General features: G+C 40.0%; 1 protein-coding gene across 2 annotated transcripts; it reads right to left on the bottom strand.

The window, feature by feature from the left end:
• Positions 1-636: 636 nt before the first annotated feature.
• LOC119793291 (trafficking kinesin-binding protein 1-like) lies at positions 637-23,633 on the bottom strand. 2 transcript variants are annotated; one of them, XM_038300391.1, is made up of 18 exons: positions 23,456-23,633; positions 21,043-21,237; positions 16,951-17,027; positions 12,761-12,877; positions 12,577-12,677; positions 12,263-12,368; positions 12,113-12,191; positions 11,891-12,021; positions 11,744-11,818; positions 11,527-11,664; positions 11,373-11,449; positions 11,058-11,297; positions 10,710-10,978; positions 8,662-8,780; positions 8,046-8,253; positions 5,728-5,833; positions 3,476-3,601; positions 637-1,719 (listed from the first exon to the last, which is right to left on the bottom strand). In XM_038300391.1, the coding sequence occupies exons 3-18, from the start codon at positions 16,999-17,001 to the stop codon at positions 1,137-1,139; spliced, it is 2,526 nt and encodes an 841-aa protein (XP_038156319.1). In that variant the 5' UTR covers positions 17,002-17,027; positions 21,043-21,237; positions 23,456-23,633; the 3' UTR covers positions 637-1,136. The 2 variants fall into 2 exon arrangements, with proteins under 2 accessions (XP_038156319.1, XP_038156318.1); XM_038300390.1 differs by lacking the exons at positions 21,043-21,237; positions 23,456-23,633 and adding an exon at positions 17,679-17,902.
• Between the last annotated feature and the right edge of the window lie 2,731 nt (positions 23,634-26,364).

Genomic DNA, 26,364 nt, shown 5'->3' with positions numbered 1-26,364 from the left:
TCCTGCAGGTTTTAGAGGTTTCCTTGTTCCAGCACAGCTGATTTTAATTGAAAGCTGATTAACAGGCTCCAGCTCTACTGCAATCATGATAATCAGCTGTGCTAAAGCAGGGAAACCTCTAAAACCTGCAGGACAGCGGCCCTCGAGGACCGAGTTTGGGGATGCCTGGTCTAGGTAGACCAAGACCTTCATCCTGATGCTTTGTTGCCTATCTGAGGTAAATCCTGAAGCATTGATAGTCGAGACTTTAGAATCCAAGTGGATTTCCTTCTGCAGCCTGGAAGTCAACATTGCTTACTGATGAGTTAAAGCAGGCATCCCCAAACTCGGTCCTCGAGGGCCGCTGTCCTGCAGGTTTTAGAGGTTTCCCTGCTTTAGCACAGCTGATTTTAATGATTGCAGTAGAGCTGGAGCCTGTTAATCAGCTTTCAATTAAAATCAGCTGTGCTGGAACAAGGAAACCTCTAAAACCTGCAGGACAGGGGGCCTCGAGGACCGAGTTTGGGGATGCCTGAGTTAAAGGCTTACTAAATTAATCCATTCTTTGCTTAAGCAGCAAGTGCTGTGAATCGTGGTTCTGCTCCAAAAAGCCGTTTGATCTCTTAACTTATAAAGTAGGTTCTGCTTGAGATTTTGAAAAAAAAATCCAATTTCCTTTTATTTTGTATATTTAATACAGGAGAAATTACAAACAAATTATTTGTTTCTAAAGCATGACATTTACTGGTCATAACCTCTGACCAGAACCCCCACATCAAAAATCTGACGTTTCCCTTCAATTTAAATACTGTGAAAAAAAATAAATAATGAAAAGTTCCTGATGATTCTGAGAAAACATTCAAAACCTTTTGAAAAGAGGTTTGTTTAGCTCCTTAAAACCTCTAAGAGAGTTTCTTGATGTTCAGTGACATAAAGTATAACTGCTCATATTTTCATGGCTGAAAGACTATATGCATTAATCCTATTTTAGTTATTTTAGTTATTTTAGGCATCAGTCGACTTTTTAATAAGTATTACAGTGCAGATATGATTCAAGTAGAACTGCAGAGGGGATTTTTAAACTGACGGTGTCGGTGTGTTGCTTGTGACCGCTCTGCAGTCAGTCCTGTTCCTCTCACAACCAGCAGCGGTCCAGACTACTCCTGGGGTCCCGGTGCTTTCATGGCCATACTGGCTCCGACCATGGCCGGATAACTTCGGTTTCTTCTTATTCCATCCGGCCCAAACGGAGAACCAGACCTGCGCAGACCTCCAAGAGATCCCAGGAGGGGGCTTGGGCTCACTGCCCTGCCTCCAGCCACCCCCAGCCGCTTCACCTTGTCCAGCAGGTTGAGGTTGTGGACAGCCACGCTGACGTCCGTCTGGCATTCGCAGTCCCTCGCTCTTTGCCTGCCTCTTGTTCCCGTTACTTCCTTCAGGATGGAGCGGGCCGGTTTGGAGGCTAGAAAGTTATCATAAGACGGGCTCTTGAAGTCAAAGCCCTCAGAGGTTATAGCAGCTGAGGCTCCTGGCCTTGTCGGGGAATTTGGAGGAGTCATGGGGCGCAGCGGTTCTGCATTGGATTCTCTATTTGGTGCAATGGAAGTGCTGAACAGAACTCCTCCAGAACCTTGACTGTACTCAGGCCCCTGGCTCTGGTGATACATGGCTGCAGAGATCCCTCTCTCCTGGAGGAGGCGCACTAACCCCAGGGAAGTGCTGGTGGTGCGTGTTCCATCTCTACACAGACAAGAACCAAACAATGACAGAAATCTTTACAGGTGTCCTTCCTATTACCGACATTTATTAAAGAGCTTAATCGACTATGCTAAAAAAAAATCCATCCCTCTTAACACTGAATTATTACCATCACACATAATTGAATTATATTAGTGGAACAGCTGATGTCCAATATTTATTTTTAATGCTAATCTTGGCCGGTAGCGATAACATGCTGATAATATTGTGTATCACTAGGTTTTCTTTAAAAGATATTCTCTGAGAACGCTCTACAGATAAATTTAAACTAAGATTATTGTCATTTCTTTAGCCATTGGTTGGACGGGATTTTATTGATGGGTATCAGAGTAGCGCAGTCGGAAAACCAAACACACACCACATCTTCTAGATTTTGCTATAAATTGTCTAACTCTCTTTTAATATAACATTTTCAGTGTTTAATCAGCCACTGACTGCGCTAGCTCTTCTAGTAAGAAAGACGAAAGACGTCAGTAATTTTTAGCGTAGGTACACTTCCGCTATGAAAGACAAAATGAGAAAAATATCAGATCACATTGTGGGATTTTTAAAGAATTTATTTCTAAATTATGGTGGAAAGTAAGGTGGTCACCTACAAACAAGCGAGACACCTGGCCATTACAGGTATGAAACATTTTTTTAAGAAGCTCTTCTGTCCTTTAAAGAAGACGTCTGTGTTAAATACACCTTTCCACAACCTCAACAGTCAGACTCCGAACTCACTCATGGCCAAAGAGCTATCAAAGGACACCAGGAAGAACACTATACACCTGGACCCATTGGAAAGACTGACTCTATAACAGGAAGCAGGTTGGTGTGAATAAATCAACTGTGGGAGCAACCTGAAGAAAATACAAGACCTGCAGAGAGCTGGGAGCAAAGGAACGAAGGCTACCATCAGTCACGCACTACGCTCAGAGGGACTCAGGTCCTGTAAAGCCGGAGATTTCCTGATTTTAAAGGTACAGCGGAGGATTTTTGGAAAGACCCACCCTCTCAACTTAAAAAAAAAAACATGCAAACGCACAACCCTGTACCCGCTCCTAAGAGGGAACACCTATTAAACACATGTAAGAGCATGCAGGAGTCCATTTCTCCTCGTGCACGCTTGTTTGCATCGCTCATACAAGCTCACTTACCAAAAGAAGATTTGCAATTTTTCCACTATGTCAGACTCACCACCGGTAAGTGAAAATAGGGACGAGCACATAGGACGGCCCTATGTAAACATATCACCAGAATGATTGACAATTAGGAGGCGCACTTATTTTGATGATCGACCTGGAGAAAGAACATCCTCCACTGTACCTTTAATTAAAACCTCTTTTCCATCAGCAAGAACATTAAAGATGAAACACGGCTGTACAATGATCACAATGATCCCAAAGACACAGAATGAAGGAGTGGCTCCATAAAAAGCATATAAAACACAACATTTGTGGAGAGGTTTGAAAGTTCCTGTTGCCTAACAACAGCTCCAAAACATCAATGCTCTGGAGGAGATCTGGAAATGTTTGACCTCTCTGATTTTAAGATGCAGAGTAACGAGTTCAACTATTGTTTTTGACCAGGTGCTTATTTTCCACCATGATTTTCTTCTTTTCCGTTTTTGTCTCTCATAGCTGAAGTGAACCTATAAAAATCACAGACGTTTAGAACCTTCATGATCAGAGGCTTGATAAATACGTTTTCGCTCCACTGTACAGGTGTTTTAAGACAGGATCATGTGCTGCCTTGCCTGAGGTTGGTCGATGATTCCGAGGGTCTGAGACTGAGCCTGCGAGGCGTGCAGGGAGTAGCAGCAGGCGTACCCCACTGACTGCTGGTCATCACACAGGAGGAGGACGCAGGAACAGGGTTTAGACTGGCAGGAGTAAAAACAAGAGCAATAAAGATTAAGATAAATTAAAAACACTTTAAAGAGCCACTATTTAAGTGCCATTTTAGAGCCCACACTGCAGCTGAAGAGTCCAAAGATTGAATCCCTATTATGGGCATAAAACAAATCAGCATAAATACATGAGGCCTCAGAATGTGTTTAAATGCTATAAAACATATTGATTTAACGAATTCATTAGGAGGATAAATCGTTTAAATGAGACAGGGAGCATTTTCTGGATAATCAGACTGATCACAGAAGGACATTATGAACAGATTAGCAGAAAAGCACAAATTTATCATGCTTTATTTAAATCAAATTTAGCAGAGGCACAAAAGGAAAGATAATCCTATTCAGTCGAGCCCAAATTATTCATATGATCTGGCAATTTAGGTGCAAAGGCTTGTATTAAACACTTTTTCTGCTGGTTGGAGGCAATGTTAAGCTCTGGCCCAGCCAGGTTTATGATCTTCATCTGATAGAAATCTACAGAGGAAGCTAAATATTAGAGTGATGGGGAACTTGAAGCTCATCACTAAAGAAGCTGCTTGACATAATAAAGGAGAAATGCAAACAAAGATCTTTTAACTCATTATTGAGGAGGGAATAAATGAATTGGGACTTTTCCAGGTGCGTTTCCTGGACCTGAGAACATTGGAGGCTGAGTCCACAGTCCGTGGGATCTCTGGGAATTGAACTGGGAAAAAAGCCATTTTATTGAAGCATCCTTGAGTATTCTGGTACTTTGTTTGAAGCCAAATACTGCAATATGTAAAGTCCGCTGTATATAAACATCTAGAGACAACATTTGTAAATATCAGATCAACACATTATAAAAAAAAGCTCTGGAAAACTCTTAAATAAAACAAAGAGCAGAGGTGAAAGCTATTTTAAATCTCTGCTGGTTCTATAAAAAATAAAATAAAAATATCGACCAATAAAACCTATATATAAGAGCTAAATTAAACTTTTAGGTTTGATTTGAATCCTGTAGTTTCTTCATATTTACTTTCTAGAAAAAAATGTCTGATGAAATAAATATTCAGAAATTAATAATATAGTTTTTTTTACTCCTTTTATCTATACTGAGGCAACATTTACAGAGGCCTTCTATAAAGAAACATATAGAATTAATAACTGTTGATTAACAAAAAGGTTTCATGTTAAATCATTGTCAGTACACTCACTTCAATTTTTTCACCATATCAAAAACTTTATTATAATGACAGTTTTTGACAGTGGTAAAGTTGACCTAAAGATATAGTGAATTGGGACGTGCTTGTGGTACAGTTGTTAGCGCGCATTACCCATGTACATGTGACCCGGGTTTGAATCCGGTCTGTGGTCCTTTGCTGAGTGTATCTCCCCCTTTCCTGTAAGCCTACTGTCCAAAAATCAAGCCACTAGTGCTTCAAAAAACTATATATATATATTGTTAATCTTTTAAATGACAATATAAAAAACATCATAATTTGACGGGTAGAAAAAGAGGAATTACAAAATAGAAATATTTCAAAAAGGTCTATGTACCTTTTCATCAGGGTCTTAAAATACAAATAGATAGTAAGATAATGAAATATTAATTTGGATATAAGGATTTCTTTGGTTGAAATGAAATAAAGTTTTAAACAAACTCTAATGAGGTGGAAGATCCTAAAGTTAGACTAAATCTGCTGCAGATTATTATTTATTACTGTAGATCTTCCTGCTTCCTTAAATATGTGAACTTTCTTCTCACAACTCTAAATAGGATCAGTGCCAATGAGTGACACTTCCTCAGAAACTCCTCTTTGATCTGGTCATTTCACCAAATGACTAAACTTAACATTATTTAATATCTCAGGGCGGCTCAGTTAATTTCTTAATTCCAGAGAGAGAAAAAGATCTTGATGAGAATAATATGTGTCTAGACCCGGGAATGCCCAGACCAGGTGACGTCTTGGATTTCTCATAAAAAAAAAAAAGTAAACCAAAACGGCTAATGTGTTGTTATTGTATTTTAGAAAAAAAAAATTCTAGATGAAATGAAAATTGGTCTCATTGTGGTAGTAGTGTAAATAAATAATTTGGGCATGACTTATATGGACTGTAACATCAGTGGAGGATCTTACCTGGGTGTGACCCGTGTCTGCTCGTCTGTTGGATGGAGGATGCGGCATGTTGTAAAGGTGTAAGTAGAGCTGGTGTGAGCCATGCATTTTCCTGGATAGTATGCAGCTGAAAGTCCCACAAACACAGACAACAAGCTCAGTTTTAGACTCCAGAATAAAGATATAAACTGTTTTTCTTTTTGTTCACTTCACTGATTGCTAAACCTTTTTCAGGTGAAACTATTAAACTTAGCCAAGAGGATTATCGTCCTTAATATTCACATACAGACTGGAGTGCAATGCACATGATAGCAAAAACAAAACATGGGAATATCTTTCATTTTCATCGCATTAAATGTAATTAATATCTTTCTAAACCTCCTGCACTACTTTCAGTTTCTTTTCATTATATCATCGCATTCTTACACTTATACCTTGCATTTAACAGCACACACAGATGCCTAGCTTATATAGAAGTAGCTCTTGCGTCTCATATCTGTCAGCAAACATTGTTTATCACCAGTTTAAGCCAGAAAGCTTATTTGGACCTATTTAAAAAATATTGGAGAATGTTAGAGAGTCCATGCATTCTAAGGAAATTAATGTTAATGGAAAACAAATATCTAACCACATTACCGATAGCTCATTGACATTTAATCCCATGCTACACTGTGCAAAGGCTCTGTTTGCACTAATGAAGATATGGCAACCTTTACATTCTTAATGCTTGGACTTATGGTGGTAAATCATTAAATATACATCTGTTATAGTCAAAATACCTGTTTAGCATATCCCTAAATGGTTAATGGCCTGTACTTATATACTGCTTTTTCAAGTCAGTAGGCTTTACCAAAGCGATTTACACTACATTCAGTCATTCTGTCATTCAACCATTCACACAATGTAGCAAACTACATTGTAGCTACAATTTTCCTTGGGGTCACAATAAGAAGCGAGGCTCTGTCGAAGTTTCTTGGCCAAGGACAAAAAAAATCTGAAAGGCGGAGCCGAGGCTTTAACCGACAACCCTCTGGTTGCAGGGCAAACCCTGCATCCAACACCACAGATAAAACTGATAAAGGGGTTGGAGTTGTTACTTGTCAATTTTCTTTACCACTTTTGTATCTGTGACATTTAGAGTAAGAGCCGGAGCAAATTTTAAGAGCAATCAACATAGAAGGTGAAACTCAAATAAGCTTTCTCTGCCATATTGGTTTTGCCTTCTCTGTTTATGCTGTGCTGAAAGCAGGGGGGATTTACCATTAGGCAATACTAGGCAGTTGCCTAGGGCCCCAAGTTCCTGGGGCCCCATAAAATTCTATTTATATGTATAGTTAATACAACTATTTCTTATTTGTGCACATTAATTTAGCTAAAATGCCATCAGAACGCTTATAACATGAAGTGTTTCTTTTCCCCCCCTTCAGTGTCCACCACATTGAATCAGTCCATTTGCTGCACAAGTTCAGAAAGGTCCAAACAGACAGCAGCAAAACATTTGAAAACAAACGGTGAGAAGAGCGTTGTTGCCAACTTAGCAGTTTTGTCACTATACTTAGAGATTTTTCAGACCCCTCTAGTGCTTTTATTTCAAAAAGCGCCTAGCGCCAAATCTAGGAAATTTTTTCTGCTGCTGGAGACTTTGGCGACAACATACAAAAAAGCACAGAACTCTGCACTCTAGAGCAAGTAGATTGGTAACCCTGCCTCCTGCTTTCCTCTATCTTGTCTGCTGTCATGATTCATGCAGCTATTATTATTTCATCCAAATGAAAACTGGAGAGCAGATAAGCAGATCAAGGCTTGTCTACAGTGAAAAGAAGGACTGTTTTATTCTCTTTTGCCGTCGCCTTTTTGGAAACACAGGAAGCAGCAATCAGTTGTAAGCTTAGTGCTTGGGGAAAAAAAATGTCATTCCTTTTGAGACAGAATGAAAAGTCAGCTGAGCACAAAACATGGAGAGGAAATCAACAAGAAAAGGGACAAGAAGAGAGGGACAAACATAGAACAAATTATGTATGTCTATTCTATTAAAACTTCTGTATCTGTATAATGGGTTTGCTTTATGTGTTGTCTTCTTAATTCAGAGGGCCCCATGCCTGTCTTTGCCTAGGGCCCCAAATTTCCTACATCCGCCCCTGGCTGAAAGAGCTGGACACTATATGACTTTTCATTTATCCTAACCTTAGTCCTAAACTGTGGGAATTTTACTGTTAAAACCAGTTGGCTGTTGTCAGATTGGCTGCATCAACTAAGGAAAAAAGAAGAGTAATTTACATCGGCTAAGCCAACGTTCATCTAATTCTCATCCTTCCCATCATTGTATTGTTTATCCTCACCCAGTGCATCCGTGTTGCTAAGATGTGGTGACGGGGAGGGAGAAGGTGGAGAGGGAGGGCCCATGCTTCCTGGAGGCTGTCTGATGTTGGCTTCCCCTGTTGAGGAGACGAGGGGCACAGCCGGTGAAGCAGTGGATGGGGAGGTGGGCAGATTCTGGAAGTATTGCTCTCCTGGATCTTCCTCCTCAATACCGCCCCAAGGGTACACCTGAGGTGACAGGAGAGTCCAAACAAGAATTCGTAAAACAGTTGGGTTTTTCAACAAATAATTTCATTTTCTACTTTTTTAAACATTGTGACAATTAAATACAGTGATTTAAAATGAAACTTTAATGCCACTTTAACCTTTTAATACTCATTAGTCACCCAATGTTTGGTATCATGAGGACCAAATTGATAAGAGGAAATTAAAGATTTAAATGTCCTGATGTTCAGTCTATCATCTAAAAACCGAAATACTGGCACACCTACAAACTGACTACCACATTTCCCTAGAGCGACAGGCTAGCAAGCAAAACATTAAGGAGACAAGCAGTGAAGGGAATCATGGTGAATCTGAATGAAGATCTAAACTCAGGTGGAAAAATATTTTCCTACCACTCATTCACACACATACCTGTTCCAGCTCCAGTTCCAGGGGCCGGTAGCCCTTTGGCACGACCCCCGGCCTGGCGTCCAGGATCACACCCAGGTGAGGCTGCGCTAGCTGCTGCCACTGGTGCAAGATGGCCGAGCCTGGTGGACAGACACGGATGACGCAAGACTTAAAGAAAGTCTGGATAAATACCATTGGACACTTAATTAGATCAGGGGTCTGCTGTTCCAGAACTGTATGAAGCTCTTTGGACTTTTCACAATGGCTCCAGATAGCTTTTGCTAAAACATTTTATATATTAAGTAGATATAGCAAATTAAGTATCTTTTTTCTCTAATGGCACAATTAAATTGAATTTTCAGGAAAAAAGAAAGTAAAAATAACAATGATACATATTTTTTGATATTTTTCCTGTCATAAGGTTAGAAAACAAAGTGTTTTTTTGTGGAAGTTTGCTTTTCCTTTATGTTTAAACATTAGTGTTACAATAAAATGATAGCTCTTAAATATGATGTTAAATTTCCTGTAAAAGTTTTCATTTTTAAACAAATTGTATTCTAAACAAGGTTAGTTTAGGTCAACTGAATGTAAAGAATGGCTCTTTAGAGTGAAGAAGTTGCAGATGCCTCAATTAGATCAAGCAAACGTGTTTTGATTGAGTAGGAATCGATCATAAAAGTCTTCTACTGTAACTTTTTGGTGCTGCAGTGAGATTTATCGTGTGCAGGATTTATTAGATATTTAAGACCTGGTGTTTAAAACAGAACTAGAGCACAAAGATTTATAGAAAACAAGGTTATTAGATCTTGCTGGCTGATTTGATGTTCTCTAGTCTCCCATAAAATCATCAAAAACAACCCAAAATACTTATGTATTTAATGATAGGATCATATAAACAATGCTTGTTATGATGATAACAGCAAGGCGTGAAGAGAAAGCAAATAGGGCAACATTCAGCATTAGAAAGATGAAAAATGAACAGAATGAGAAGCAGATAAATGATTAAAAAAAATGAAATGAAATGAAACGGAAGCGGAAAGTAGACTCAGACAATAGGTTTATTTAACAAAAACACAAGCAAGAACAGATGAAAAATGACAGAGCGAACACGGAAATACAAGAAAACCAGACGAAGGTTATTGGAGAGTTAAAGGTGCTCATGTATTTAATTATACATATATTTGGTTTGCTCTAATTAAGGAAACAAATCTCACCTTTGCCAGATTGTTGCTAATTATTTAAGCAATTCTTACAATTTAGAATTACTGAGCTATGCTTCTATGTACTTATATACTATTTATGTACAACTTTGACTCAAAATGTGTTTTTAAGATTCATTAAATCTGTGTCTTGCAGAAAAGAAAGACTTAAACATGCTGCTCAGGCCCATAATGTGTAAATACAAACCTCTATCCAACCAATAATAATGGCAATGTGGAGCAGCTGGGATGTGACTCCATGAAACATGCAGTGGTGTTTAAATAATATCAGAATAAACTCGGTCTAAAGTTGTTGCCACATTTTTTCTCCAGCAGAGGGCAGCAAAGATCTAAATCAGGCAGCTCTAAGGTTGAATGATGCTGAATTAAAAGGTCAATAATAAAGTGTTGCTGTAAGCAATAAACAACAGCTGTTGATTAAAAACAGCAGAAGAAGAATGAAATCTGAGCTATGCCGCCCCTATTGTGTCTACAGCCACCCTCTGGGCTGCGGCTCTTTGTAGTAGCTGCCATATTTGTGGTGATGCATTAGAGACCAGAAGGAGTTGAAGAGCGTCAGCGGCATCGGACTCTCCTTCTTCTCCTTTGCACTCCTCCTCTTCCTCCCGCCGGCTCGATCCCTCGCCCATCTTCTTCCTCTCTCTCTCTCTACCCCTGCTATAGTCCTCCTTGCCCACCCCCACACCCTCTCCCCCTCTAGCATTCGGCCATGCCGGCCCTCGCATCTCTTCTCCCCATCTGCCCCCCATCCCCACTTGCTCCCTTTCTTGGTGAAAACCCCCCGGTGGCGGTCGCCTTCCCAGCTCCTGGCCGTTTTGCAGCTGACTCCGCGCTCTCTTCCCTCCTCACCTTCAAGCGGCTTGACGATCTGGAGCTTGTCTGGGAGGTAAGGCCCCCGGGAGGCCCACAGGTGGAGGTTTCCCAGCGACATGATGCTGTCCGAGGGTGTCAGCAGGTTCTCGTGGTCGAGGGCTCCATGCACCCCAGCCCGCCGGCGCTCTCTCTCCTCTTCAAAGAAGCGCCTCTCGCTCAGGTTGTTTTGGCGGCGCAGAGACAGGCGGCGCAGGGCCAGCCGCAGGTCCTCAGCCCCGCTTGCCTTCTTCTCTCTGCATTCCAAGCTGCTGACAGAAACAAAGACACATGAAGCACAACCTCCAGTTCTGCCTGCGCTTCCTTCTTAAACCAGCTCCCACCCACCTGTCCTGATTGGATGCCGTCTCCATGAGGATGCTCTGAGTCCGGTTGTCAAAGGCAAGACCAATGTCTCCACCAAACATGTTGGAGCGAGGGGTGGAGAGCCCGCTGGACTGGGGTGACGTCCGCGTGGACAGCGACTGGTTGGATCCTGGGATGTTGGAGTTGGTGGGAGTCAGCGAGCGCTGACGGACCGTTTGGTTTACGCTCTTCACCGTCTCAAACACTCGCCTCCGGTGGATCCTGCAAACACCAGAGTACCCGTCTGTTCTCTGAAGCTCTGGCATAAATGGTGGGAGGTGCTAAAGTCATACGTACTTCTGTTCCTCGCACTCTGGATCGTCCAAACTCAACTCCTTCCTCATCGTTCCTTCGATCTCTGCTGCCAGAGAATCCTGAAAAGATGACGACACCATAAGAAACAGATTGAACCTGGAGACACCCGCTCATCCACAGGCCTTCACCTCCTCACCATTGGATAGAGCCCCAGCGGGTGATAGCGTCGGGGCGTTCCTGCTGGGTAGTTCCTGTTCCTCAGGTTCTTCAGCTCCTCCTGAGCTTCATGCAGCATCTCGATGCACTCAGAGTATTTCTCCTCCAGCTCCTGCAGCTGTTGAGTTATGGTTCTCAGATTTAGATTTCTCTCCGGTTACAAAAGTATGATTAGCGAAAGAAACACTGAAAGTTACCTCTGCTGTAAGCTGCCTCTGGGCATCCTTTGCTGCTATTAGGTGCTGAGAGAGCTCCTCATTTTCCACTGCCAGCTGCACACACACATGAAGGTCAAGCTTAACAAGACAGGATTCCAATATTTAGATCAGAAGAGGTGCACTCACAGATTTAGCCTTCTTCTGTAGATCTACGATCTGAGAGAGGAGGTGTGTGATCTCCTCCTGCTGACGGGAAGCATCCTCGGTTTTCCTTGCCAGCTCCTCAGCAATGGCAGAGATCTGCAGACTGGATAGCCCTGGGAGTTTATCGGAAGACAGAGACGATCAGGGTGCTGCAGAGCAAAGAGACCTGGAAATAAAACACTAGACTAGAGGAAGGAAACTTACGGAGTTCTTTAACGCAGTCACTGACAAGCTGCTGCTCCTTTTCCTCATAGGTTTCCGTCTCTGATTTCAGATGGCTGGCCTGCACAGAATACAGCGTTGAGATGCTTATCTGACATGTCCGTTCTGTTATTAGCGGGCTTTATGCTGCACCTCTGAGCGGAGCGACAGGTTTTCCTCTTCCAGCTCTTTGAGTTTCATCTGAAGAGTGTCGCTAAGAAAGACTCCGGAAGCTGATTCTGCTTTGCTCTTCTTAACCCTTTGGAGGAAATATCAAACAAACATGAATCCATAGATATCCCTCTATCTCGCCCCTTTTTATCTTTCTCTTCCTACTCATCTTTCTTCAGTCAGATTAAGTCTTTAATTAAAAAGAAAGTACAAATGCAAAAATTCTTTAATCATTTTTCCTGCATATATCTATGAAAGTATGTTATCTCTGAAGTACCACTACAGTGGATGCTTACGTGGGGGAAGCGGTGGACTCATCCTCACACTCCTCAACCGCGTTGGTGTAAAACTGCAGCAGCTCGTCCTTCAGGTTCAGCTCATGGTGAAGCTGGGCCACCTGTTGGAGGAGAAAAATGTTCCTAAAGCAACTTGATCCAACACCATCACAGGTGATCAGAACCGGCGAGTGTTCGGTCCAACCTCCTCTGTGATTTGCCCCACTTGTTCCTCCAGGTAGTCGTTCTGTTCTGTCAGAGTTCGGTTCTTCTTGAGCAGAGACTGGCCGATCTTCGCAGCCAATTCCAGGTCTCTCTCTTTCTGTTAGACGGAAAGCAGGAACATTAAGTACAACAAGGCAGTTTTTTTATTCTTTAATCTGAAATACACAAAAAAATACATATTTATTTCAATCTCACTGATTTACATTAGATCAGACTAAATAATTTATTAAATGAATAAAGCCAAACAAAGGTTTTAAGATTTTTTATAAAAAAACTGTTTTGTATCACCGCTGTCGCATTATTGAGACTCACACTCTCCTCAACTTTAAGAATTTGAAATACCTTAAATTTACTTGCATGGTTTATAAAGTACTCAATGGACCACCACAGTTAAGGGAATTCGTAAAACTGAAATCCTCTACTGGCAAAGCCACTCAGTCTTTAGCAGTGTTGGGCACGTTACTTTGAAAAAGTAATTAGTTATAGTTACTTGTTACTTCTCCCAAAAAGTAACTGAGTTACTAACTGAGTTACTCCACAATAAAAGTAACTAGTTACTAGTAAAAGTAACTATTGCGTTACTTTTGCGTTTCTCGCCCCCGTAACCCTCACCACCCAGCCCCCACCTTCTCGCCGTGTGTTTCCAAAGCCAGCTGAATAGAGCGGACGACAAAGACAAGAACCTGCAGAGAGTTTAGCATTTATTGCAACTCAACGTAAATGACATCAGGGGGGAACGCCATGGGAAGGTTTTTAACAGGACATTCAGATCTGGTGAGTATATGAAATTAATAACTGGGGATGTCTCATTCTGAAATCCTGTGTGTTTGGGTTGTTATAGATACTGCAACATCTATCTATCCATCTATCTATCTAGATGTATACTCTGTGTGTGACATAAAATATGGATCTCCATCCCTGCCACAAAGGCCATCAAATAATGTTTAAAATAAAAAATACAGTAGGTTGAGAAGGCAGAGCATCCATCCATCCATCCATCCATCCATCCATCCATCCATCCATCCATCCATCCATCCATCCATCCATCCATCCATCCATCCATCATCCATCCATCCATCCATCCATCCATCTATCCATCCATCCATCCATCCATCCAGATTTCTCCCTTTCATTTGATCGTTCACGCTCTCCATAGTTCTCCTGTGGCGCGAGCACAGGGCGACTGTTGCGCGCCTTTAGCGAGCATGCGCGTTTCCTGTCGCTTGCGCGGTGACTCTTGCCGCCTGCGCTGTGTGGAGATGCAGAGGAAACCGTATGTGATGGGGAAACGCAGCGCGACGTAACACCGGTATTTCCATGTGGAAAACGCTGTTTTGCTGCTGGAGTCATCCTCACTCTCCATCTCTCTGTGTGTGCTGTACGTTAACACCCACCAGCAGAAACACCCACCTATTCAACTGACAGACGGAATCTCATCCTCCCCTCTCTCATGACAAGGCGCGCACCTCTGGATGACCTAAAAAATTATCTTTAATATCTCTTAAACAAAAGTAGCACAAACAATATTTTTTTCTGCACAAATCTGCACTAACGTTGCACTAACCATTCAGTCTATTTGCAGAGTTTTTTGACGTGGGTGGGGTGTCAGCTTCACGCAGCTGCGCACGAGTCCCATCATGAAAAAAGGTTCATTGTGCGACCTGAGTAACGCGCAGTAACGGGGTGTCTGCAATGGTAACTGCGTTATAGTTACAGTCAAAGTAATTAGTTAGATTACTCATTACTAAAACAAGGTAACGGCGTTAGTAACGCCGTTAGTTTCAACGCCGTTAGTCCCATCACTGGTCTTTAGTTAGGGGAGACTGAAGTCCCCTTCAGACGGACAACTTTTGGCCAGATTGTTCTTTCAATCAGGGGCTGTAACATCTGAAACAGCATCCCTCTCATTATCAGAGAATCCTCCACCTTTACCAAACCCAGAACTCAGTTAAAAAACTAGTTAATATCAAACCAACAATGTGCTCATTAGACCTTACCAATCTCCTGGTGCATGACTTTGTAAATATCAGTACATATTTATGCTAATGTCTCTGTTTGAACTGTATGACCTGCCTTTATAAGTATGAAGTATGCAACATTTTTTTCTTTTTCTATGTTTGATTTAGGGCTGCAGAGTGGTGGAGTGGGAAGAGCTGCTGCCTTGCAGTGAGAAGGTTCCAGGTTCGATTCCTGGGGTCTTTCTGCACTGTAAAAACTATCTAGAAATAAGTAAAAACTTCTTAAATTAATTGTTTTTATCCGTAATTTGAGCAGGTGAATAAAATTATTTATTAGTATTAGTATTAGTATTTTTACTCTTAAAATAAGATAATTAGATAATATGCACTTGAAATAAGACAATACAGTTGTTTTTTTTTTAAGTAAATTGTCTTGTTCTATTGGCAAAGTGTCTCACCTCCTCGATTCAAGAAAGAAATCACTTATTTTAAGAAAAAAAAATACATTTATATTTTTTGCAGTGTGCATGTTTGCATGTTCTCACTGTGCATGCGTGGGTTCTCTGGCTTCCTCCCATAGTCCAAAAACATGACTGTTAGGCTAATTGGCTTCCCTAAATTTTCCTTAGGTGTGAGTGTGTGTGTGAATGGTTGTTTGTTCTGTTTGTCTCTGTGTTGCGCTGTGATAGACTGGTGAACTGTCCAGGGTGTACCCCGCCTCTCGCCCGCAGATTGCCGGACAAAGGCACCGAAAGTGTAAGCGGAAGAAAATGGACGGATGGATGTTTAATCTTTAATTGTTGTTGGCATTATACAACTTGCTCAGGGATAACAGTTGAAAACTAGCTACATACACTGCAAAAATTTTTTATCTACATAAGACATTGTTTCTTAAAGTAAGTGCATTTTTTTCTTGAATTGAAGAGGAAAGTGAGACATTTCGCCAACGAGAGAATTTACATTTAAAATCTCATCCAATTGGCAAGCTATCTCATTTACCTACTCAAATTAAAGGGTAAATACACTTAATGTAAGATCATTTCTCCAGCTAATACTGACACATTTACAGAAATGATGTGTACTGTCCAAGACAAATAAACGAATAAATAAAATCTAAATAAATCGTTTTATTTTTGATGGATGTGTCTCTGGTTTGTCGTGCATTCAGCAGCCATGTTTAGCGATGACGTAAAGCGCATGTATTTTCATGCCTTCAATTTCTATTCATCCTTTATGTTTTGTTTAATTTGTTCGTTAATTTATTTTTTTTTGTTCAAACCAAGTTTTGTTAAACTTTTTTTTTCAATTGAAATGAAGGAAGAAAAAGCAACATCAGTGTCAAGAATCGGTCTGAAAAGCAGTGCCTAGCGTGGATCAGTTAGACAGATGTCATAATAATCTGTATCGGGATTGGTCCATCTCATTCGTCAATAACGTTGTCAAAATTTTTCTATTTATTTACTGTTGGAGTATTAAGATAGATATATATTTTTAACTTTTACCAAATCAGCAGTTGTACATAAGCTATGATATTTGTGCTTTTAAAACAGTTTTGGAAACCTGCGATATAATTAATTGTTATGTTTAAAAACATAATGGAAATATAGGAAAATAAAAGAAAATGATACCATAGTTTTGGATTAGCACCAATTTATCCTTGGAAATAATTTCCAGAGCTGCATTTCTCTGTTTAAACATTCACAGACGAGCGCGTTTGGGTGTGAAGCATCACACTGCAGAGCGTCAGACTGATGCACTTAATAAAATAGACGCCCCTCTATCAGAAGAACATATTATTATAAAAATATGGAACCATAGATTAATAGATTAAAGCTTAGCTGAAAATAGGTGGCCATATGTCAAATTATTAGATTGGAAAACACAAATCTCTAATAAAAAGCAAATTTAAGGGCTGATTTGAACAGATATGTGTTAATTAGGTGGACTCTAAACCGGATCAATGAGGAAGAACAAAGCTAACTATTGTTGAAAGCTTGTGGAGAAAATGTTTGAGTCAAGAATACAGCTATTTAAAAGGTAATTTCCTTTGCATTTAACATATTTAGATAACAATTATGTTAAAACTGAGGGAAATGGAGAAAATTTCATCAGATGTCAAACAGAAAAAAAGAAAGTTTTTTATGGTGGGTATGAATCTCTGGTTGCTTTCAAAATAACTTTGAAAGTGCAGAACAAACACACGCAGTCTTACCTCCTCCAGCAGACGTGTGACGGCGTCAATGTCATTGTAGGTCTTCGTCATTTGGCCCACTCTGTCTGCGCATAGCACTGTGGAAACACAAAGCAGCGTGAAAACAGCTGCAAACATGCGTGGATCAACCAGGAGAGACAGAAGGAGAAGGGAAAGGAGATAATCGGCTAACTTCAGGAACATCTCCTCTCTCCACCTACAGTAACACCCGGGTACGTGAGAGCTAGTCCATATGCAGCCTGTTTACGTAATAAACGAACGCACTGATGCGTCACGTATGGGCTGCAGCTCCATCCGTCAGCTGTTACATGGATGGGATTCAAAGCTAGAGAAGATGGAGCTGTTTTCCATGGTGCACGGTGTTGGCTCTGCTGCCCCGGGGCGTCTCATCCTATCGACCTATGAGCTGAGGGTCGATAACATCCTGAACAGTTATTGAATGCATTATCCTAAGCCTCTGTAATACTGCTGGTAATAAAAACAGCGCACATCTTTTTAATATACATATTTCTTATATATTTTAACTTTACTTCTTTAGTAGTTTAAGCTGACCTGGAATAAAACATGCACTGTCACATAACCTGGGGTCACAACAGATCAAAACCACAACTTCCAGTAGATCTCCAAGTCAAATAAGTAAAAAGAGAAGTTAAAAAAACCTCATCCTGCATAACGTCCTGCAGGTTAAAGACCCAAAATACAAATAGAATTACAGAAACACACTTTACCTTCCTTATCTTCCTTGCAGTAGCAGCCCTTCACTTCCCATTCCTCCCTAACCCGTCCCTCTATCCCACTCTTGCTTTCCAAGTCTTCCATTCCTGTGACTTTAAATCCAACCAAAGGCTCTAAAATCTCATTCTGTTCACTTTCCAGCCCTCTGATTCTCTTAGCTTAGGAGCCACTCTGGCCTCAGAAACCCGATCAACCTCCGCCCGCATGGATGAGAGCGAATGTGAGGGAGGTGGAGAGATGGCAGGAATCGTTGCCGTGCGCTGGGGTTAAACAGAGGTGGGCTGCAGCGTAGGTCTCCCACAGCTTTCCTACACTCCCTGGTAGGAAGTATTCACACTGCTGGAACTTCTTCAGACATGCTACTGTCCTGATTTGGGATTTTTATGCAATAGACCACTAAAAAGTGGATAATAGCTAAGTAAAAGAAAAAATACCCCTTTTTATTTGTGTTGGGATATAGATAAGAATAACTATCCTCATTGACGTTCATTACAAGGATTGATTAACTAATTATTTATGCCGCTTTGCTCATACAAAACCCAGATACTTGATCAAAGCATATTTTTGAACAAGCATTACTTTTTATCATCTAATTATTGGAGAGTCGATCTGCTGCACAGATCCAGATTGTTTTTGAACAATCACTAGATTTTATTTATTATAATGCTTTAAATTTAGCTAAATACTGTATAGATTCTTAGCTGCATATAATCAAAGATATTTGTTTATTGCCAACTGTCGTTATTTTGTCAGCCTGCATCTCAAATCTGGTTTGATACTGAAAAGTAATTTTGCAGTAAAGTCTTGGAAGCTTTTATCTCAATTAGTCTTTTATCACTGTAATAAATAATATTATTGTTTTTCTGATTTTAAGTTATCATTGGACTCAGTTTTGCACAATGCAAATAAATGCATTTAACAGACATTTTATAGAATCATATTTGAATTATACATATTAATTTTACAAATTTCGGTTGGTCAACACACAAAATGCTGAACACATATGAGGCGGCGCACAGCTGTATGCAGCAGTTTGTCCAGTGTTTAATAAAGACACCAGGCAGGCCACATTTCTTTTTCTAGTTGGAAAATAATTGTAAAACCTGAAAAGTTTTATTTTTACATAACTAAAGCAGTAGATCAAAATGTCAAGATAAACTTGCTGAGATGTTTTTCTAATCTTTTCAAACTCCAGTTTAACTTCACTTTAAGTTAATTTAACCCTTTATAGGGCAAGTTACCATTTTTGATCACTTGCATCCCCCTTACAAATGGAGTTCCATTTCTTTTACTCTCAGTGTTTTTCATGAATTTCTTATAGAAGCACTTTTGTTATTTTTCATAATATATACGGGCAAGTTGGCGTTTCTTGTTATTACATTGACGTTCATTTATGCCATCAAAATATACATATTTTTTTAACGTTACAAAGGTAATAAGGTTTTGTTCCAATAACACACTACAAAAATTATCCAGAAATTTGTGAAAATTTCTTAAAACAAGTGTATTTACCCTTAATTTGAGTAGGTAAATAAGAAAATCTCCCAGTTGAAGGCGCATTTTTATCTTTAAAATCAGATTATTTGATATTATGCACTTTAAATAGGAGACTGCATTTTTTTTCTTTATTTTAGATGTAAATTTTCTTATTCCATTTGCAAAGTACCTCACTTACCTGCTTAGTTCAAGAAAAAATGCACTTATTGTAAGAAAAACTGACTTACTTAGGTTTCAGGGTTTTTTTGCAGTGTACTGTTTACTTGAAATTTAGATGTTTAAAGTCTTTCACTGAATGCCCTATAAAGGGTTAAGTGCATTCAGAGGGGTAGGGGGTATGAAAAATAAGTTTTACTTCTTCCAAACCCTTTTTACACAATTTCTATTAATTGATGGACAGGTTTATTTGGTGGACGGTTTGGTTTCTATTTATGTTCAGGTGAATTTGGTTTGTTTGGAAATTGGAGTTTGGTTTGATGTTAACCATTCTATTTTTATGTGTATTTGGTTGTTTGAAATATTTTTTGAAGTTTATTTATTTATTTTCGTTTGTCAAAAATTGTCTGAAATAGATTCCTTTTCATTCATTCACCACCTTACAGATCGAACAACTTTAAACGATGAAGAAGAGGCTCAGTTAATTGATCAACAACCCCAAACTGGCTCATAACAGGACGCACCATGACTGGAGGTAGGAGAGAAGATATAGCAACACCTTGTGGATGGAGTTTGCTACTATCTGTTATAATGAGGAAGGCTTTGGCTGCTAATAAGAAAGAAAAATATTTATTTCACTGAAACAAAGACATGTGGGGTTGTTTAGTAGGATAATTAAACAATTTATTTCATTAGCAAGCATTATTTTACATCAAAGAGCTTCTGCAAATGATGCTTCTCTGTAAACCAATGTAACTTCTTTTATTGTTAAAACATCTGTGCAGCTTATGTGTCGCAACTTTCATTAAAGCTCTGCAAGGACAAGCTATTTACTGTTACGAGTCAGAAGGGCGAGCTTGATTGCATGGTAAAAAGTAAAGATCTGAAAGGATGTTATATAGAAATCAGCTTTACAAGACGAACAGTCATGTTAGGTAATTTAAGCAGTGTGTTTGTGTGTCTGCCCCACTGATCTCTATTTATCCACTGGATTGCTGATAGCCCTTTGGTATTACACCTTACTGTGAAGTCACCAGCCGCCATATTGGTACTCCCTAGTTAGACAGGTCGATCATCGAACAGCGATGATTTTCTCATGTTCAGGGGGGGCTTAAGACTTTTGAAATAAAGATCAATTCATCACTTGGACACACACTTGCTGTTTCATAGCATCAATAGATTACTGTCATAAAAAAGGCACATCACATTGCATAGTCATTATGAAGTCCAAGAAACCTATAAATCATTTAATATAACATGTTATACAAATCCATCACAACAAAATTAGTGCATTTAATGAGGAGAATAATACTGTAGTCAGATGTACCAAAAGTACTAAATTAATTATGTATATACATGTAATATACATGTATTGATAACATTGTAATGGTAATTATATTACATTACAGGCATTTTTATGGCGCATAACTCTGAAAGTGGAGCGCGCCAAGATGGCGGCTGATGATTTTTTGGTCTATCAGCGATCCAGTGATTAAATAGAGATGAGTGGTTTACCCCTGTCTAGAACCGCCCATGAATTTAAGATCATAATTCCCCACAAATGTCAGATTTCAAAAGACACTTTATGTTCAGGATTTATAAAATCTTTGTGTAGCTGACAGTGCCTCATTTGAGCATTCGCAGATTTCTACGTGACCTCGGTACACGCTGCCCTGCGCTCGGCTGTGCACCAGTGGGACTTACAGAAGTATTTGAGCGTCTCTTCGATCTGCTCGGTGGTCAGGTCGAGCCTGGCGTCTGGGGCCACCAGAGGAGTGTGGAGCCAGTCATCGTTGTCGTAGCCGTAGACGGTGTCGGCCCGCAGACGGTAAACCGGCAGCTGCTCCTCCAGAAGACTGATGATCTCAAACTCTGGCAGGTCGGTGCTGTTGCAGACATCTGAAGAAACCAGAGGACACAAAACAGGGCATGAGAAGTGAGAAATGAGACACCATCGAAGAGTTTCTCATCGCATAACATAAAGATAACCCAATTATTATGCAATACAAGCAAATAAATCAAAAAGAAATCAAATAAATATACATTTTGAGTAAGCATTGTTTAATTATACCAAGTTTCATGAAACAGATAATTATGTATTTCACATAAATAAGATTTATTGCACAAAGCAGCATGGCTCATGTAAGGTAAATTTAATAGTTTTGTGTTAAAATTAAGTAAAAAAGGAAATGGGAATTTGTTATGTAATATAATGGATCATAAAATTTGGGTGAAATATTTTTGTGAGTGTAATGTAAATATAAGGCCAGGAGGAAGTAAGGAAATACAAAAGGATGTTTAGTAATGAGAAGGCCAAATATTTAAAGGAATAAAACCCAAACCAACCAGGCGCTATGTAAGAATCTATCTGCCTCCCTTGTTGAATTACCTTTTATTGTTTTCCTTTCAAATTCAACATTACCTTCAGAGGAGAATAAGAAATAATGAGGATTGGTGTTTATGATGTAAGGATAGTCTGGGCAATAATGACCTTTAAAGCACTGTTGGACATAAAGATAGCTCATCTTTCACAGAAACTGATCCCAAAGACTTCTGGGAAAATATTCTGCTGCTGGCTGGATCCATTATTTAAAAGGTAATTATTATATATATTATATATATTATATATATATATATATATATATATATATATATATATATATATATATATATATATATATATATATATTATATTATATATATTACCAATAATAAAACATGGTAGTGGGAGTGTGATGATCTGGGGGCGGTGTGCTCTTTAAGGACCACGACGGCTTGTTGATATTCAGTTTAAACTCACAGCAGCACAATGATCCAACGTTCATCAGCAGTTTCATCCCTGAATGCTTAAATAAACAAACCAAATTAAAGCCCGGCATATTTAGAGCCAGGACTTAAATCCAGTATCTGACCTTAAACATGTCCAAGCCCTCCAGCGAAGCTGAATTAAATGAACTCTGGCTTTAACGATCAGTTTTAGATGGGTAATTACTTTTTCACAGCAGATTGGTTTAGATAACTTTTCCACTCAATAAATAAAACCATCATTAAAGACCTTCATCAACTCCCAGGGTCTTTGTCTCATCGTAAAATGTGGTCTGATGATGAGAAACATCAAAGGAAACAACATGAAAAAAGATAATTTAAAGCAAAAAAATTTATTTTGAGTTGTTTACTGTAAGCAATATATTTCAAATATATATGTTGCAAAAACGGCTCCCTCCTTTTAGCTAACTGTTAGCCTTCCTCTGATCTCATATTTGTTTAATTCTCTACAAATTTAATGCAGTCTTTTTACTACAGATAATGGAAATATTTCAAAAATACAAACCATCCCTTTGAGAGCTGTAGAACGTCTGCTGTGTCAGTGTATATTTAAAGATCTTTATTTTTGAAACCCTTTATTCAAAAGGTATCTATTAAACACATAAAGGTATAGTGGAGGACGCTCTTTCTCCAGGTGGATCATCAAAATAAGTGGTCCTCCTAATTGTCAATCATTCTGGTGATATGTTTACATAAGGCCGTCCTATGCTCTCATCCCCATTTTCACTTACCGGTGGTGAGTCTGACATAGTGGAAAAATTGCAAATCTTCTGTTGGAAAGTAAGCTTGAGCAATGAGAACAGCAACTTTTAAACAGAGCGTGCACGGGGAGAAATAGGCTTGTGCATGCATTGCACGCGTTTAATAGGCGTTCCCTCTCTGCAGCAGGTACAGGGGTGTGCATGTGCATCTTTTTTTTAAGTGGAAAGGGTGAGTCTTTTCAAAAGTTTGCGAAAATTGTCCACTATTCATTTAAAAGCAACTTTGCATTTATATTTACAGACATCTGTCTTTATCTCTACCTGGATTTGACTTGTATTTTAATGCAAAAGTAAGCATAATAACTAGATATAATCCATAGCTGAGCCTCAAACTCACTGCGGATCCAGACATTTGAATTGAGAAAGCTTCCTGGAGGGGAAACAAAACGTCTTCAAAACTTGGAAACCAAGTCCAGTGGATCGTTTTTAAACCTTTACGGAATATAATCCATAGCCTGTTATTGCTAAGTCATTTGACATGTTTTTAATCTGTATTGAAATATTAAAATGTAAGGTAGTAAATACTGCACCTGTGATAGTTTCAGCGTCCCTGCAGGCAGGTGGCGCCAGACGTGCATCAAGCTGGCTGCACTCCCCCACGCTCACATACTGCTCCTCGTGAGCCAGACGCTCACCGGGCTCAGGGTCCGGGTCTGGATCCAGGTCTGGGGCCGAGGTCGGCGAGGAGGCCGGGGAGGCCAGCTTGGCTCAGAGGCGTGGAGGGCTCGGGGCCATGGGCCACTGGAGCCGGAGCTCCGCAGGGTTAGCTGAGGCAGGAGGAAGGGGGGAGGATTCCTGAAGAGGAGAGAGGAGAGACGGGGAGAAGATGAGTGGGAGCGGAGATGTTAAGAGATTAACTTAGTGCAGGGAGACTGCAGAGTGCTGCATCGATCACTGCCTGCAGACACCGTCTGAATGAACACGGAGGTCAGAGGGAGTTCTGAAGAGCCACTCTGCATAACATTATACAGCACCTTTAAGTTTTCACATCCCTAGAATTGTTTCACATGCTCTTAGGTGACAAGTAAAATCCTTTATGTCAATTCAATACAGTTTTCTATTCAGTTTATTGACATAGCGCCAATTCACAACACGTCATCTCAAGGCACTTTACAGTTCACCAGATCATACAGTCATATTGATTCAAAGTTTTCTATCAAAGGAAAGCCAGTTGATTGCATCGACTCATTGACTCGGATGCAATCCCTCACACTTAGCATGCTTGTAGCGACAGTGGAGAGGAAAAACTCCCTTTTAACAGGAAGAAACCTCCAGCAGAACCAGGCTCAGTGTGAGCGGCCATCTGCCGAGGCTGACTGGGGCTCAAGGGGACAGAAACAGAGATACAAAAAGCAGCTGTAAAAGACGGCCCCATCCAGAAAACACACAACCAGGCAGACGAGCTCTGAGTCAGCTGCCATGTCAGAGGATGAAGAGAGCACATCCAGCCAGTCACAGTCAGAGAAACAGGACTACACTGAAAAACAGGCCAATCTCCAACATCTATAAACAAAGGTGTTGATGGCAGCAGCACAGCTGATATGTATTTTAATGGAATTTCCTTTAGTAAAAAAAACAAAAATCTAAGTAGCCATTCCAAAAGTAGGCCACTCTGCATGAGCTGCAAATGCCTACCACTCAGGTGGAAGAATATGGCAATAACTACCAACTTGTACACTCCACATATGCATTTATGGAACAACAGCAAGGTGAAAAACATAACAAAAATAAAGCTAGGAGAAAAAGCCATTAGTCCTCTTTGGGTCAAAGTAAAAAATGTAGAAGAAGGTGCTTTGATCCTTTTCTCCTATAAAGAAAGCTAATATTGCATAACACCCTGAATGTAAACATGGTGGCGGCAGTATTATGATGCGGGGAGAAAGCTGGAGCTACAAAGGGGACAATCCTGAGTGGAAACCTGCTCAAGACTATTGGGCCACGCTGATATTAAAGGTATACAATGCAACCGGTGTTGATTTTCCAGCGAGGCTCCCCCCAGAGGGCGAAAGTAAAAGTGCACTGTCTTAAATATGCTCAGCTGTTCTCTTTGTTTTTCCGTCAAGCCAGGCGCGGTTGTTTTGAGCTTAGCAGACAGGCGAACGCAACGAATCACCATGTCTACTGCATGATAACTGCACAAATATCGCCACTGTGCTAGCAACAAGCATGCCTTTCACTGGGGGCGTGTAGCAGTTCTCGCCGCAAAGCAAGACAGACTCTTGCGATGCACGAGACTTCTGAGCCTGTGGGTGCGGGCCGAGGGCTCCTGCAATTGCAAGTACGGTATTTCCCCTACAGACCACCAGGGCGGCCGAGAAAACCTTTGTTTGACCTGAAATGACTCATTTAATCATCCAAAACGTTATGGAACACATTAATTAACTGAAAAATGTTGCATAGTATGCCTTTAAGCATGATCACTGGCGAAGGAGGATGCACTTTCACTTGGCTGTTAGAGTTTCCTCTCCAATCTCGGCAAATCCCACTCTCTCAAAGATGCTTCCACAGGGTCATGCGTAACTGCCTCCCCCAACTCTGCTTTAGAGCAAAGCAGCTGCCTGACCTGGTGGCTAACTTCAAACTGCTGCAACAGCAGAAGGTTCTGCAACATTTCTCTCTGGGTTTTCAGGAAACTTTGAGATGCTAGAGACTAGAGGATCTGAGCCTCTGAGAACAAAGAACCCCTGCAGGCCTGAAATGCTAGACTGCTGAATACTGGAGGCAACTCCGCCTTTTCAGAAATGGAGATCAGCACAGATTACACATCTGGCAAAGTTGAGGGAACAATTTCCAGCTAAATTATTTGTGTTTGTGAAGATTTTCCATCATTTCATGCGTTTACTATTGTGTAAGACAAGCAAGCAAGTTGAGCTGCATGGTACACAATGCTGACATGTTTTGAGCTGTTCTTTATAAAACTAAAAAAGCTTTATTTCAAGGGTTTAAACACTGATACGACATTATCGTTCTCTGTCCTCAATTGCTCATCACATTTGATTAACAAAATATGACCAGAGTCCTTTAAAATTAGTCTCTTAAAGTCTGCTAGCTACCAGCTCAATCAAAGTTCAGCATCAATTAACTAAAGTTTATGGTTTCTAAAATATGATTTTACTAGATAATGCTTAAATCACCTCTGGGATTTGTGCTGTGAATTGGGAAGTAAACATTCCCACCCCTAAAATTAGTTGACAGCTAAATTGACCTTTTTTCCAAACTCTTCAAGATAAACTTTGGTTCTTTAACATAAAATCCACGCCAAACTGTGAAAGCATTGCATAATTGTACTGATTATGGTTTTCAACCATTTTATTTTCTTCATAATAGCTTAGTTTAGCTGAGTTTCACTACCGGTAGTTTTGTCAAGAGTTTTTAACTGAAATATGTTTAACGTGGAGCTGAATTACTTTGTTAATAAACTCTTATACACTAAAAACAA

This window comes from Cyprinodon tularosa, unplaced genomic scaffold (genome assembly GCF_016077235.1).
Source record: "Cyprinodon tularosa strain WSP-4 unplaced genomic scaffold, ASM1607723v1 ctg449, whole genome shotgun sequence".
Taxonomy (NCBI): Eukaryota; Metazoa; Chordata; class Actinopteri; order Cyprinodontiformes; family Cyprinodontidae; genus Cyprinodon; species Cyprinodon tularosa.
Note: the sequence above shows the minus strand (reverse complement) of the source record. Positions and strands in the feature narration are given on the sequence as shown.

Excerpts from the sequence above, each read along its gene's own strand:
- LOC119793291 (XM_038300390.1), bottom strand. The coding sequence starts at position 17,769 with ATGGAAGACTTGGAAAGCAAGAGTGGGATAGAGGGACGGGTTAGGGAG. Across the intron at positions 11,450-11,526 it reads CGCTGGGGCTCTATCCAATG|GATTCTCTGGCAGCAGAGAT; the intron begins GTGAGGAGGTGA and ends TCATCTTTTCAG. Across the intron at positions 8,781-10,709 it reads GATCGTCAAGCCGCTTGAAG|GCTCGGCCATCTTGCACCAG; the intron begins GTGAGGAGGGAA and ends TCTGTCCACCAG.